At 35.6% G+C, this 17,416-nt stretch overlaps 1 protein-coding gene across 2 annotated transcripts in view; it reads left to right on the forward strand.

The window, feature by feature from the left end:
- The window catches only part of NPF (neuropeptide F), a 39,251-nt gene that overhangs the window by 8,400 nt on the left and 13,435 nt on the right, over positions 1–17,416 (forward strand). For both annotated transcript variants that reach the window (XM_074096126.1, XM_074096128.1), the window contains exon 2: positions 7,204–7,363. In XM_074096126.1, the coding sequence (XP_073952227.1) occupies positions 7,212–7,363 (152 nt within the window). In that variant the 5' untranslated portion in view covers positions 7,204–7,211. The remainder of the gene's footprint in view (positions 1–7,203; positions 7,364–17,416) is intronic.

A 17,416-nucleotide genomic window follows, 5' to 3' on the forward strand; every position in this document is an offset into this window, starting at 1 on the left:
CCCCATTTTGGAATACAGGCGTGATGTGTGTGTGTGTTTAAGGGACATTCGAAATAGCTACCGACCAGGTACCAATTAAAAATAACATATTAAATATACGAGAGTATCTTTATTCCTTTAGATGTATAATTGAAATATAACGATTTAAATGCAAACTATGTTATTATCTTAAGCATAGGTAATGCTTCCATCATACGGGGCATTACTTGAAATGATCACGTTAAATTCAGAAGTAATCGCCTTTACCTATAATTCGGCCAAATATTTTAGACCCTCAGAGCAGTTGACGGCTACTTACAAGAGGAGATCTCCATAAAATGGTCAGGAGACAGTCATTTTGGAGGCAAAATGCTTGCGGTCGCCTCTACGAATCACCTAAAAGGGTTTTTTGGTATAAGATCACGTGGAAAAAAACGTAGCAGTAGAGTCTGATTAGTGGTTTATCTATGACAGTCACGAATAGCTAGGCGTTACAAAACGTCAAAGGTAAACAAAAAATTTGGCCGACTTTGAGTTACCTAACTGTTGAACGTGGTCGCTTCTCTATCTGACACAATATTTTGATGCAATTTTATAACTCCGCCTTTGTCTATCTGTATTTCCTTTTTGTACAAAAAAAGAGTTTTGTTATTGTTAGATATAATTTGAAGTAAATTTGGGTAAGAGAGGAAGCTAATTTGTAAAATAAACAATTTCCGCGATGGTTTTATTTGGCGTAAGTAACGTTTTTAAACAATTTGATTGAGGAAGTAGAAAAGAAAAGCTGTATTTTGTAATGAAATAATTAGCTCCTTAAATACATCATGGTTGATTCGTCTAATAACATTTATTGTAATATAACCTAACCAACAAAAAGTCGGAAACTTTGTCACTTCATAGTTCAATATCTCAAAAACGGCTTAACTAAGAATCATCGCTAGAAAACCTGCTTTCAAATAAAAAAAACGCATTCAAATCGGTCCACCCGTTTATAAGCTATGGTGCCACAGACAGACAGACATACGCACACAGACACACATAGTTCCAAGGATTTAAAGTAAACTTTTTAGTTAGTCGTACTTATTTTACAGGTAGCAACATACTTCGTAAACATAATAATATGTGTGTATGTGTACCTATGTGTATGTATGATCCCCACCCAGAGGACCTACTCCAAAGTTCAAAAATCGAAGTTCGTATCGTACCGTCCCTTTCGCTCTCGTATTAAATAGTATAGTGTCAGAGGGACCGAACGACACCAGCTTCGATTTTCGAATTTCGTAGTAGCCCTGCTGAGAGCCGCCCGATCCAAAGGTCACCATTACACAAGCTCTGCATTCAAGTTAACTTCTAACTAAAAAAAAAAAACCGGCCAAGAGCGTGTCGGACACACCCAAAATGGGGTTCCATAGCAAATACGAAAAAAATAAGTAGTATTTTTCTAAGGTTTTTTTATTTTATACGGAATCTTCCAAGTTCCAAGTTTAGGTATACTTTATACCTTAGGCTGCTATTTACTCTTAAACTACTAATAATTCTCATGAAAACTTAGCCGCTATAGTTTTCCTTGAAAGTTTGATATACTTACTACCATTTTGAATTTTTTCAAAATTTTCCACCTACCGGTTAGATTTTAGAGGGGGGGGACGCTTGATTTTAATGAAAATTTGCACTTAAAAGTTGAATATTTTGCAAACAAATCACTGAATCGAAAAACCGTTTTAGCAACCCCCTAATTTTTAAGACCTATCTAACGATACCCCACACTACAAGGTTGGATGAGAAAAAAAAATCACCCCCACTTTACGTCTATGGGAGGTACACTAAAAAAATGTTTTTTAAAAATTTTATTGTACCATTTTGTCGGCAGTGCCTGAGCAATCCCTGATAGTCCCTGAGCAAAGCCGCGGACGGACGGACAGACAGACAGACCGACAGACAGACATGGCGAAACTATAAGGGTTCCGTTTTTGCCATTTTGGCTCCGGAACCCTAAAAATGGCTAAGGGTAACACTAAAAGCTCAAGTCCAGCCAATAAATAAAAAAAAACTAAATAATTGCTCATAAATTGCCAGCACTATTAGGCTGCGTTTCCACCAGAGATATGCGAGGATGTTTTGCGAGGAATGTATTTTTCATGAACCAATAGAAACGCTTCATTTACCTCGCCTCGCACAGCACCGCTCTAGTGGAAACAGCTGAGCAGAGCGAAGCGAGATAAAGGAACCGTTTCTGTTGGTTTTTGAGAAACACATTCCTCGCAACACCTTTGCTTATCTCTGGTGGAAATGCAGCCTTAGAGGTGCGTATCGGCACAAGCTGTTTTCATAATAATTGTTAAGAGCGTTTATACCTGCTGAGCTGGCAACGTTGCATTTTTGTTAGTTTTCTCGATTATTCCATAAAAATTGAATAAAAATTAAAAATGTTGTCTGATAGAACTCTTCTTAATATAGGTACATATAAGTTAACAAAAATGCAACGTTGCCAGCTCAGCAGGTATAAACGCTCTTAATCCTGCCTACATTATAATGCTTAGAGCTTAGAGCTATATATATTATATAAACTATGCCGACAAAATGGTACAATAAAAAATAAAAATAAAATTTTTTTAGGTACCTCCCATAGACGTAAAGTGGGGGTGATTTTTTTTTTCTCATCCAACCTTATAGTGTGGGGTATCGTTGGATAGAACTTTTAAAATTAGAGTTGCTAAAACTATTTTTCGATTCAGTGATTTGTTTGCAAAATATTCAACTTTTAAGTGCAAATTTTCATTAAAATCGAGCGTTTCCCCCCCTCTAAAATCAAACCGGTGGGAGGAAAAATTTGAAAAAATTCAGGATGGTAGTAAGTATATCAAACTTACAAGGAAAACGATAACGGCTAAGTTTGCTTGAGAGTTATTAGTAGTTAAGAGTAAATCCGTGTATAAAATACGAAATCCTTAGAAAAAAATTACTTAATTTTTTCGTAATGGCTACGGAATCCTATTTTGGGCGTGTCCGACATGCTCTTGGCCGGTTTTTGTCATAAAAATGTTTGGCGGAGAATGTTTGGCAAACTGTTGAATGGCATACTACTCTTCGCTCTTGGCCGGTTTTTAGCATTAGAAAGAAGGTGAGCGATCTTGACGTATTTAAAAAAACAATTAGCAAGGAATTATTATCATTTACATACTCTTGGTATCAGAAGTAACTGTTTTTTTGAAACGTTTTTCATTAAAAAGACTCGTCAAGATTGTTTACCCTTTTTCTAATGCTAAAAAAAAGTATTCCATGGAAACAGCTAAGATCTATACTGTAAAAATATATATCATCAAAATCGTTGAAATTAAACCCAGAAGCATTGTATTTTTTTACACCTAAAAACACTCAACTTACGAGGCCACAATAAATGACTTTTTATGTTCCTCTCACATTGTAGCTTAATGTTAATTTTGTCCTATTTTCTTTATTAAGCCACAAAAGCAGTCAAGCTAATTGTATGGTAATTGGGTACATATTTTTGCTTAAGGTCATTGAAACCGCCCTTTGAGTAAATATTAGATTACGTGTATTATTTCTTTCATTGGACACTTTCCACGTGCCAAAGTGTTTAGAAATTAAATATAAAAATCGTCAGTTAGAAGTGTTTTTGAGTTTTTTACTTCAATTAATTAATTTATCCTTTCTAATGCGAAAATCTGTCTGTCCGTTACCTTTTCACGATTAAGATTCATAACCGATTTAAATGAAATTTAGTACTTATGAAGATAGTTTCAACACAAACAGACAAAGGATAGTTTTTATCCCAAAAAATTACATAGGATAGCAATTAACGAACTTTTCGCAAACGGAATCGTGGAAGAAGGTAGTACTTAATTATATAAAAAATAATGTCTATTTCCCTTGGTTACGCTATAACTTGAGCTGTAAAGAAAAGTTTTGTAATATTATGTACAGTGGGGAGTGGGGGTAGGAAAACCTTCGTCAGTTATTAAACTGATTCCTTTACAAAGTCATAGATTCTTAGTACGTTTTGAAACCAAAGTACTAAGTAGACAAGTGCATATCAAATTATTCTTACTTTGACATTGATAACAAGACAAGGGTCAAAATAGTATACACCTCTAATATATATAGTTTCACAAAACCTTTTTAATAAATAACTTCGTAAAAGTTTAAATCAATAAATAATGTTCTTTTTGATTGTCAGTGTTTGTCAGTGCTAAGGTGTAGTGGTAGGGTTGCTATGGTCACCTGATTATGTTTAGCAGGTTGACAGGTTGACACAGTATGCCAATCGGTAAAGCAGATTAGCGCTCATACTGAGCAAAGGAAAATAGATCTTAGGGTGACGAACCTTTTTTTACTCCGACTGTACAGCCGTTTTAACATTTGACACTAAATAATAAAGTTCCATATAACTACAATAGAGTATTACGAAAATGTCACCCATTTATATCAATAATTGATTGTCACTTCGGTTGCCGTCGGAATCGGAATATTTAGATCCGACTTTTCCCGATGGAACACCATTATGCGCTAAATTTCTAAGTGACTTGACGAAGGAGCACTGCAGCACCGTTAACTGACAAAAATAAAGCTAACCCACATAAGGCTATACTTACACAATACTAGTTACCACGAAAACATGCTACTCAAAGAGTAGTATAATATACAGGAACAGGAATATGCTACTATTGAGCAAATGGTACCTGCTAGCATTTGTGTATAGGCACGTATAGGACACGTGCTATTAAACATGCATATTACCATGCTAGTAACGCATGTGAAAAGCGTCCTTCAGCCTTTAGATCAGATTTTTAAAATTGCTTGATAACAAACTGATACACGAAACTTTTTATACCGTCCATGCTCTAAATCTAAAGTCAAACTGTCCGAAGCTTTAACTCAAACAATTTGAGGACATCGTCGACGGTTGAATATGACATCGTGCAATAAATATTGATCCCTTCTACAAACAACTTTAAGCTGGAAGTCAATTTGCCTTCCAATCAGGACAACAGGTTTATGGAAATAAGGTTTTGTTAAAATTTAATCTATATAATTTTTGCTAATTGTTCCATCAGCCTAATATGTGGACTGTACCACCATAAAGTTGATAATCGTTTGTATGTCATAAAACAATAATGCCAATAGACGTGTCTATCAACTTGAAAGTTCGACTGTGGCGACATACCTATTCATTTGATAGGAATTTGTTTAAAAATTGATAGACCACGTATTTGGCTGATGGTACCTATCTAATTTAATAAATGAATTTACGAAGGTCCATTATCAATTAACGTAACAGTTACTTTGCTCACGTCTGTGTACTTTGCGTCGCGACCTTATACATATGATAGCTAACGTTTATGCAAGAAATGTGTGTTCAATGTTCATGCAGTTTCATGCAGTCTGACCTGGATTTTTTTCGGAACTCCCATGATAGTAAATCTTAACTTTGATTTTTTTCTTTGTTTATAGGGATGTCTGAAACAATTAAAATTGACTGATTGATTTAAAAAAAAATTTTTTTCACCCTTAAAACTACACAGTCCTTGATTGGCATTGGCTACATTTTCTCTGGGAACTAAGCAGGTAGTTCCATTGGTAGTATATATTGGTTCCAAAAACCGGTTTGTTATACTTACGTTATTATACGCGTAAGAAGTCGCGGGTAAAAACTAGTCAAACGATTAAATCAGTGATGGTTAAATAAACTTTGCATAAGCGTACCTATGTTTAGTAGTGACCACAGATTTGCTTCAAATACATGTATAATAAATCGAAATCCTCTTACCCGTCCACTTACATTTAAGTGAGATATAAATAGATTAAGTTCTCATTTGTGTCACCTCACTCAAGTATTCTATTTATCGAATTATGTCAAAGATTACTAAATTCGCTGAATATTCGGCCTCGCTTTAAGTGGCGTGGATAGTGTTGGTGGGGCCCACACGTTATAACTTAATAAAATATTCACTGTAACTCCATTAGTAGTAAGTGTGATTTGATGAGAGTTTAATACGACTAATATCTAAATGTCGCTTAATGGATTTCGGTGCTCGCGTGTTGATTAAACAATAATTTTAATCATAACTGCCTGGGCCTAACTATACTACGAAGTGCATAATTCGAACTTGATATCTTGCTGTCCTGCTGACGCTAATATTATTTAATACGAGAGTGAGAGGGACGGTACGATACGAACTTCGATTTTCCAATTTCGTAGTAGCCCCCCTGGTGTAGTCCAAGCCGCTGGGGACATGCGGTTAACTGGGCAGAGCTGGTGCTGATTATGAACGTGGTTTAATCAATCGGTTAACTGAATAAACAAAATGTTATTATTAATTATTCATCATCATTATCCAAGCCTATATACGGCCCACTGCAGGGCACAAGCCTCCGCCCAGAATGAGAGGGCTTGGGGCTAGGTAAGTAGTTCAAGTAGAAACGTTCCCAATTTATTAAAAGAGTTGGAAAGTTTAATTTAGTTTTCATAAACTTCTAACCGCTCGCCCCGCATACCTTAGACTGCTGTTTACTCTTAAACTACTAATAATTCTCAAGAAAACTTAACCGTTATTATTTTCCTTGTAAGTTTGATATATTCCTCCTATTAAGTATATCCTGATTATATCCTGATTTTTTTCTAATTTTTCCACCCACCGGTTTACGTATCACTTAATCGAAAAATCGTTTTTGCAACCCCTAATAGTTTTAAAAGACCTATCCAACGATACCTCACACTATAAGGTTGGATGAGATTAAAAAAATCACCCCCACTTTACGTCTATGGGAGGTAGGTAATCAAAAAAAATTTTTTTTTGAATTTTTTATTGTACCATTTTGTCGGCATAGTTTACATATAATATTCGTGCAAAATTACAGATTTAGCATTGATAGTCCCTGAGCAAAGCCGCGGACGGACAGACAGACAGACAGTTAGACATGGCAAAACTATAAGGGTTCCGCTTTTGTCATTTTGCCTACGGGACCCTAAAAATCACACACTATGAGAGGTACCCTAAAAAAATAATTATTTATTTCATCAATGTCGGCGTGACTGATATTCATGCCAAATTACAGCTTTCCAGTACTAACGGTCTCTGAGATTAGCCGCGGACAGACAGATAGACTTCCTACCTAGTTGACCTCGGAACCCTAAAAACGTGTTAAAAATAGCCGATGATTTTGTCTCCCTTCCCGATGATTACAGCAACGACGTCCTTTCAGATACGAAGATGCTGAGCAAAAACTTCGCTATCGCGATCGCGGTGGTCCTGGCTTGCGTCTGCTTGGCCGAGGCGCGGGAGGAGAGTCCTCACGACATGGCTGACGCTCTTCGCATGCTGCAGGAACTGGACCGCTACTACACTCAGGCTGCTAGACCAAGGTATGACCTAGTCATTATTATCCCAGCCTATATACGTCCACTGCTGTACACAGGCCTCCTCTCAGGGTGAGAGGGCTTGGGCTGTAGTTCCCACGCGGACCCATGCGGATCGGGAACTTCACACATTTTATTGAATTGCTTAGCAGGTTTGTGAAGGTTTCCTCATGGTGTCTTCCTTCACCGAAAAGCTCGTGGTAAATTTTAAACGCAGAGGTGCGAACCGAGGTTTGAACTCGTGATCCTCTGCTTGAGAGGCCATAGGTCAAACCACGAGGCCACCACGGCTTAATTTTTTTTTTACAAATAATCGTTATTTTTGATGTAATTCAATTTTATAAGGGCCTGAAGCCGTGTTGTCTAACGCGCTGACGTTCGCGGTTGCATTCGTCATCTCTTTCTACCCTCATCTTATACCGTGTGACAGAAAGAAGCGGTGAAAACTATTGTGATTCCAAGTGTGTTAGACAATAATGCCTCAGGTCATTCTGACCCGCCAGCTCCGGCGGGTAGCGGCCCGTCTCCCGCAGTATCTTAATGATGTGCTCGTAAATGTTCGGATCTGGTCGCTCTCGCCCGTCCATTCACGGCTAGTCGGTTAGAACGACGCGGGCCTAAACATTCTAAGCCCATCTGTAGATAGATCACTAACAAACTTCAGAAATTTTACTCAACATGCTGTAACTAAGTAGTGTTATGAAAGCATCAAACGTACCGTACAAATAGCACATCACTAAAAGTGCCGTTCATCCCTAGAGCGTGGGGTGGCAGTCTGATGTTTCGATTCGGGGCGAAAAGCAAGAGAATGCAAGAATATAAGCTAATAAGACATTTCAAACGTGTGTTATCTCTTATACTAGGTAGGTAGAAAACATGGAAAGAACCAGAAAAAAAGGCAGGGACTCAATCCCGGGTCCGCGTCAATCCGTGACGCGAGCTTCACAAAAAGCATGTAAAACTGTTTGAGCACTACACGATATAAAAGTTCTTGTAGATAGTTTCACCGAAAATTATTATTTCGAACCCGTTCCGAGCTCAGGTGATGAGGTGTTACAGTCTTGTTTGAAGGAAAAATATGTCCATGGCCTTAGTAATAGCGCTTCTACGCTGTAATTAAAGTGCCGCCTAAATTGTAACCACAATTGTTCCCGTAATGCTTCCGGAAAATGTATGTAAATAGCAAATTGTTCAGCTTTTGGACAGTAAAATATTCTGTAACTTGCTCCGTTAAAACTTTTCCAATCTCAGTATTCATTTAAATATTTTTAATGCGTGTGTGAAAAATCAAAGAAGAATTTTTTAAACGACTTCGAAAATGGGAAGTTTATCTATTTGGAAACGAGTTGATTGGTTGGTTATTTAGAAACCATTAGGATTTATTTTTTAAATTGGAAGTCTGTATTTTGGTTAAAAGTTACGTTGTTAAGGCATGCCACATAATACCTACTTACCTGGTTATAAGTATTTACTAAATCTGTCTGGAAAAAAAAGAACATATCATTATTCCTCTTGTTACCATGTGTATAATATAATTAGATTAGTTTCCATAATATAGACAGATATTATAGGGACCCTGGACATTGGATAGTCTTTAAACCGGTAAATTGTATGATTTCCGCGGGAACAAAAAACATACTCCCATTCGCATTTATAACATTAAAGTTAGGGTTTCACGTTAAAACAGAAAGGTTAAATGTGTGGGTTAATTTCAAATGTCAAGTTCCTGTCTTCAGAACGCGCTGTGCTCTATCACTATCACAGCTTGAGATTGAAAGGGGAGATCTTGGATTGGATAACAGCCTGCATAATAGACGCGGAACTGATGCGACGTCATCTTAACTATGTGAAGTTTTGTATGTGTATAGGTATTGTATATAAAATATAAAATGTTTTTTTTTTATCACCATACCTCTTGCTTTGTGCCCGACACTTGGTAAAAACGTAGACTTAGTCTTAGCTTATGTGTGGGCGCTATTTCAATACCTGTTTAATTATATTATAATGTAACAAGTGGAAATGTATAGGTGCGTGTTCAGATATTTTTGAGCCCAAAGCTTCGATTTTCATGATGATGAATGACTTAATAGGTACTTACTACACTAGCAGTCAACCTAAAACCTAAAACATGACATAATATTTATTCCAAAAAACAATTACATTATAATAGGTAATCAATGTACATTGTACATTAAGTCAATCCTAAAGCAAACCAAATTACCTGCACGACGCAGCCATTTTAAAAAGATCCCACTCAGGTTCCTGGCAGGGCGTGCCGTGGTTAAGGGAGTAGAGGCCGTTGGGGAAAATTACAGGGGAGCGAACAATCAGTCAACGAATGCGGCTTTGCATTCGGACGGACCTGGAATGCTGGAATAATGCAGCGGATTAGGTTAGGAACTAATTTGATGTTCCTTTGACTAGACCAGGCTTGCGGAGTTCATTTTTACTGCGGATACTTGTTTGTTTGGGGAGTAGATTGCAGAAGATATAATTGACTAGCCGTTAAGCCTCTAAGCCGACTCCGTCCGCGTAGAATTCGGTTTTCACTGTCCCGCGGGAACTAAGCGATTTTCCGGCATAAAAACTATCCAATGTCATTCCCGGGACGCAAACTATCTGTATACCAAATTTCATCGAAATTGCTTCACACAACACGGCAAAAGAAATTTGCTGAATCGGTACAAGATATTGTGCAGTATACAGCAGATCTAGTACTCAAAATAATCTTTGCAATCTCTTTACTGCCCTACTGTCTAATAAATAAGTGGGTGTGTGGATAATTTCGAGCACCACAGCCGCCGACAATATTAAAAAAAATATATCTTCTCAGTCATTCTTCATTTTGTCTCCTTCGGCATTTTAGTATTTGTAAGAGTGTCTAAAGTACGACAATGACAAGTATAAAAATAGCTAAAACAAAAAGTAAGTTACATACAATATTGTATATTCGATAATTTTTGCGTCAAAAATTTTATGACCGCGAAGAAAGTAGCGGCCTGATTGAATTTAAATTCTTTAATGTTGCCTTTTATGTTCGCGTGACAAAACTTCGTTTTTTGATCCTTGAAAACTCCCGTTCTCGAAAATTACTATATACAGCCTATACGTTCTTCGTGTACTGTATAAATATTCACTTATTTTTCCAAGTTTGGTAAATTAAACACGATTCACTGTAAAAGTTTTTCAACAAAATAACACATCTGGAGGTACGGCAGTGTCCCCGCCAAGTCGAGCGCAAGAAAAACTGCCGTACAATTTTTTCATTCTCATTTCATTCTGATAGAGCTAAAATTTGGCACAGATCGTCTAGTACTCACGCTAAAGAAAAACCTTTAGAACCTGGATTGTCAAAGATCTAGGTAGTGTTAATTACCGCCAGACTAGTGCCAACAAGTCATATGGAATCCCACAATAGGTTAATTTTCATTTAAGGGGCTACCCGAGGTTATCATCGATTTTTGACAAGCTATGAATCGTATCTCCTACTTTTGCACTACAGATAGAATTATAAGTCAAACGGCTATCGGTTCTCCAATCCTTTATCTCCATTTTTCATTTCCAAAAATGTATACTTAATTTTGTATGATTTTTTTGAACATTGTCTGAAAAAACACTTATTTCGAATCTCTATTGACGTGAAAGATCTAACATATACGAAATCTACATATTTGGGTTTGTCTTTGACGTCTCTCAAAACTGGTCGAGGGTTTTCATTTGAAACTAATTAACACAAAAGTTATGGTCAGAAAACCAGTTTTTTGGCCTAAAATTGTTCAACTTTGATGCCAAATTTCTCGAAAACAATGAACTTTGAAGTAAATATGGGATAATATATTAACGGGACCTTAGGAGGTGATGCAGACGTACTGACCTTGTTAATTAATAATTGGTCTTGAACTTAATTTCTGTGAACTACAAATTCCAATGTCGACAACCTGAAACTAAAATGCAAAACTTAAGATAAGAATAAGGATCGAAGGCTTTCATTATTCAAAATTGGGGAAATTAGCCCACATTACGCATTGTCTGATTAAATAAATTAACTTACGTGCTACGCTGCTCCCCTCTCTAGTCCATTCGATCAGTCTCACAAGCAAATCTTTTTGAATTGCTTGGTCAAAATAGTTATATCTAAATTTCCAAGGCGAATATGCTTTATTAGCTGTTTACACATCACGGTTATTTTATGAAATTATTCCGTCCCAAATATCTTCAATTAAGCCATTAATGATTTTTACCTTTATTTAAAAGATTATCCTTTCAAATTCTTGCGATAAAATATATAGGGTCCACGTTTGAATTTTCTCGAAATAAACAACTAAGTAAATATGTTAATATATAACTTAAAGCCGTTGTTGTTAATATAATAAGCTACAAAAATCATTAGAAAACTAAGGAATTCAGATCGAAGGTCATTGGGGCATGGGATCCCCTTAATGTATCTTCTCTTATTAGTACATCTATTTCCAAGGTATTTTATGAGATTTCACAACTTTACTTTTTACAAGCAAATCTCAAGCGGGACTTGGCACGTTTTTTACGGCATATTTCTGTTGGGATTTGAATAATTTGCAGGCATTCATCAAAGGGAAATAAATATTTCCCTCGGTGACTTTAAGTTTAGATTTCGGTATTCGTTCCATTTGATAATAATATGCGTAATGGCGTAAAATAAATTGTCAAATCTCGAGATCATAATATACCTAGGTACTTAAGTAAACATCACTCAATCATTTACCTACACTCTTTCAAAGAACGAAAGTCAAGAAAAGGAATAAGTTTTACAATTTTTTTCCATCATGGCGCTCTCGATTTGAGAACAAGAAGAGATGTTGAAGAATTTATCACGTACAAAACATTTTGAAATACTACGTTTTGCCATTAGTTCAACTAAACGTCGAGAATTTCAATTTGTTATAAACAACTTCAATTGAATTGAAAGTTTGAACGTGTTTTTGCAACTGAAGATTGTTTTAAAAGTTTAGTCAGAAAAGGTTTTAATACGATTGTTGGGTGAAAATAAAAACAGTCTTCCAGTAATGATAATGAATGACGCAAATGGGAGTTTCTTTAATTTATCTCCTTGAGTTTTTAAAGTATTTTTAATGCAAAGTACCTACGAGTATAAACAGATGATATCATAAGCAGATTATCACCACAATGGAGCTGTAAAATATTTTGTATAAAGCGTTTCAAACACACAATTACCTTATCCTTTTGGTGAAAAGATTCTGGTTTGAGGTAGGCACCTTTTAAGCTGTTATGCAAAACTTTAAGTTATATTAATGTATATCTTTTGTACTGACTTATCTGAGCTACGTCTGTGGAATCTTTATTTATATAATTTACATCTTCCGACAGATAAAGCAAATTTAAAATACTTCATTTATGGTGCAAAAAATAAAATTCGAATTTTAGCTGTATTAAGTAGTTTCAGATTCTTTTCCTTGGATCCTCTTGATCGGATTTATGTTAAATTCTTTAGATTTTTTTCTTGATCAGAACTAGTAAATAAAACTTATTATATTGTTGTCAAAAATATTAAATATGTATAAAATATTAATTTTATGTTAAGTTTTCAGTATTACAAATTATGAATTTTAGAAAGAAAAAAGTCTAAAATAGATATTACAAGAATACTAAAATAAATAAAATACTAAAATACCAGGCTACCGAAGGTTCCTGAAAGAATGATGGCGTTAATTACTTGAAAAAGCTATGTCGCTGTTTAATGAGGGACTTTTTAGGTAAATAAAAAATTACAACCATCTTTAAGATGAATTTACCGTTGCCGGCGGATTAAAATAATCAAGGAGATGAATTTTATACATCTTAAAACCGCCATCTCACATGGTGCAATTAATATTTTAATATTAGTATCAAAATAAATACTCTTTTCCCAAAAAGGGATAGCTGCTAATGCTTCTCTGGTATACAAGGTAGATAGGTACAGAAAATGAAAAATATTCCTCGCAACTTCGTCTATTCCTTTTGATAAATAACTCTTTCTAAATGAGATGCCAGAATACAAGGCTTTGAGTGAATGTTGCGAATATTTGCCAAAAGGATGCTTCTTACTCCTGTTATTACGTGATTAATGAATTTTAGCACACGTGTACCTAAATATATGTATATGTATGTATGTTGACGATATTGTTTTAGAACTGAAGTCATTAAAAGTTTGGGAGGTTTTAAGTGTAAACTGATCTTAGTTAATGGAAAGTACAAGTGTAAGTTTTTGTAGCCTTAATTGAGCACGATTTCTGAATAACCCCTGAAATTATACTTTAGCCGTTGCTTGCGCGCGAATAAGTAAATTGGATGCGGCAGTTGAATTCAAATCAGGGATTTTACTAAATTATTATAGGAATTTCCAAAAATTGCGTTGTGGTTGTCATTAACTATTTATTCCGTTCCCTTGGGAATATCGGGATAAAAATAGACTTTGTTTTATTCCAGACGTCCATCTATCTACGTATCAAACATCATTCAAATCTGTCCATTTGTTTTAGCGTGAAGGAATTACAAACATACGCACACTCACACATACTCACAAACTTTCGCTTTTACAATATTACTAGGATTTGCTGCATTCGATAATATATTTAGTAGTGTCTCAAAATTTTAATGATCGTTAATAATAACATTTCAAACTAATGATCCCGGATCTAATGTATGGAAAATGTGGTCTCAGTTTAAATATCCTGAGATTTTGATATGTTATAAATTTCAAAGTAGCGATCAAAAGTCTCTAAGGGTGCTACCTCTGTTTCCGGGTCCCTTTCAGAGTTTAGTTTAGTTTTTTAGACAATATCATTCAGGATTTTGAAATCTATATAACACATCAAAATCTCAGGATAATTAACTGAAACCACATTTATCATAACTTTAGGTCCGGGGTCCTTTCGATTTCTCGATTTCGATTTTTCGATTCATGATAAATGCGAGGCCCCGGGCGATTACCCTGTTCGCCACCCCCTAAGACCGCCACTGGCAATACGTTTATGTGCTATGACAAATTATATAGTAGAAAGTTTTCCATTAACAACTATAGAGCGTATTTAATCTATCGGTATGATACCTTTTGTAATTAAATAGCAATTACTGTTTTCAAAATAATAGCCTATAAGCTAACCAATTATCTTGAGAGCTTTACGTATAACTTATTAATTGTAATGTATTTAATATTTGAATCATCATCAGTATCATCTGCGGCCTATACATGTTTCTAATTCAGGTTTTTAAAGTCGCCATTCTTTTGTGATTTTTCCCGAATCTTAACCAAGTTAATACAATCTTTCGTTCCAATCACATTTCATCGGATTTATTCTGTACTAGAGTTTACCCGCGGCTTTGCACCCGTAAATCATTAGATACAGTAGTTGAATGTTAATTCCGGGATTTCACAAAATCCCCATGGGAATTTTTAGGTTTAATTGTATGTCATGTATCATCTTGTGTTTGTCTAACTTGGTTTAGTTTTAAGTTACTGTGGACCCACTGAAAATCAGCGTCGTGGCACCGCGTGCCATGACACATGCTGAGGGGTGTCCTTTTTTGTATCAACTACTTATGTATATATTTATTGTTTTGTTTAGCTGTATTATTGTACTCGTAGTTGTTCAAAAATAAATATTTTTTATTCTATTCTATTCTTATTTCCGAAAATTACCTACATCGTGGTTTCATTGACATTGCATTAAAAGCCACTAGGCCAAATTTCGTGACTATGCCCAACGGTTGTTATTTCGAGATTTTATCCCTATCCCGTGGGAATGTCGGGATAAAAAGTATCCTATGCGTTATTGCAGATGTCCAGCTATCTATACATACCAAGTTTCATCCAAATCCGTCCAGCCATTTTAGCGTGAAGGAGTAGCACACACAAACACACACACACAACTTTCGCATTTACAATATTAGTAGGAATAGGATTTAGTCTTAGAATAGCTAATAAGGCTGAAGCCAAATTAATCAATGTTATAAATTAGCGTGTGCAGCGCAGAATAGTGAATTATTTTCAGCATCAACATTTACGTCTATCTTCAGCACAAATATCAAAGTCAAAGTCAAAATATCTTTATTTTATTCAATTTAGGCTATAACAAGCACTTATGAATGTCAAAAAAAATCTACCACCAGGTCGGAAACACCTCTGTTGAGAAAAATCTGGCAAGAAACTTAACAAGGTATATTATATATTTTAAACATATTTAAAATATTATTAAATGATATCTATACCTATACATCACATCAAGTATTTAACACAACTTATTTTTTAACACAGTAGATTCGCTACCTATTTGAAGTAAGGGATCGCCAATGCGGATCGGAATTATTTCCAAATATCCCTCCTTGTTATTCATCTATCCTTGTTATTTAAAGCGATGCACAAGCCGTGTCAGTGTCAACATACCTAGTTACTCGTATTCAACAAAACTTATGCTGCAGCGCATTGTGCCCTCATTGTACATCTAACACGCGATATCTACGCTTCCCTGCCCCGTCTAACGAGTTGTTCAAGTGTCATACTAATTAAGATATTGATTCGTACAACATGACGTTATTAGAACGTTATCAAGGTAATTAGCAGTGGAGTGGGTGTTTAAATTTAAAGATTAGATTAGAAGCTTTTAAGCCAATTGATCTGTTTGCTGGTTGCACTAGTTAACGTTTTCACGATGACTCTTGTGTGCAAGGACTCTGGTCTGAATATGATTCGTTTGTTTAACAATTCATGGGCTTGCAGCTTGCAGCTTTATGAGGGTGTAAGGGGGGTGCGAAGAGTTCCCGCAATATGATGATCGCCTTGTTTACTCCTTTTTGGTCTCTCGTCACGCCTTATTGTTTGTCCTGACTTTATGGAATAGTGCGTGCTTCTCAGGAAAAAATCCTCACATTAGTGACCTTGAAAAGCCGTGGTGGCCGAGTGGTTTGACCTATGACATCTCAAGCTGAGGATCGTGGGTTCAAACCCTGGCTCGCATCTCTGAGTTTTTCTTAATTCATGTGCGAAATTACATTTGAAATTTACCACGAACTTTACGGTGAAAGAAAGTAAAGGAGTGTAGGTCCCGATCCGCACTGGGCCCGCGTGGTATTATGATGATGATGATGACCAGTGATTTTTATGTATAACTCCTTACGCTAGAATTCATTTGCATAAACCATTAGATATAGCAGTCGAATTGAGATTCTGGGATTTTGATAAATTGCAATCGTATTTTAATTCCCAAAATTTTTGAATACCACGTGGTCTTCATCTATGTTGCACAATAGTATGTATATTACTGCAGAGGCCGGGAAAGAAAGGCTTGCAGGCCGAGTATGTATGGATAGGTATACGAGGCTGGCATGTTCTTTCACGCCGAGGCTTGTATAGTGCTTTTTTCAAACATGCACTAAAAGGAATAAAACTCCTAGAAATCATGTTTTATTCGTAAGACAACTAAAATTGTACCAGACTCAAATTATAACTGCCATCTATATAAGTGTTTTTTTTTTCATTCTAACATGATTTAAAACGTTAAAATAATCCCAATAATATCAAATTGCTATAAAAAACATGTAGATATAACGGACTGCAAAAATAAAAAATCACGTTTCTAAACGAAACTTTTGAAATGACAATGGAACTTATTTGCAAAATGGCTAAAGCCCAAGTCCAGTCAATCATAAAAAAAAACCGCGACACTTGACAAATTTCCCGCCAAAACTTTTTTTTTATTGTGTTTGCTGTTTGGCTTTTAGGGCCATTATACACGAACTGCAGCCCATTTAATCAGCTACATTAATACTTTATTATGTAAATAAAATTGTAATTTGACGTAAAATGCGTCGGTAATATTTATATATTTACATATAGAATATTCATAGTCCTGTGAATTTATTCAGTAACTAATAAATGAACCATAGAAATTCAGATTATTAATTTCAAGTCGTGTATAATAGCCTTTATCGTGGATATTTGATTTGACGTTTTGCATTGAAACAAGACTGTTGTCTTGCAGGCCTAGGCCTGCAACAGTATATTTTGAAGCCTGTTTTAAGGAACAC

This window comes from Choristoneura fumiferana, chromosome 13 (genome assembly GCF_025370935.1).
Source record: "Choristoneura fumiferana chromosome 13, NRCan_CFum_1, whole genome shotgun sequence".
Taxonomy (NCBI): Eukaryota; Metazoa; Arthropoda; class Insecta; order Lepidoptera; family Tortricidae; genus Choristoneura; species Choristoneura fumiferana.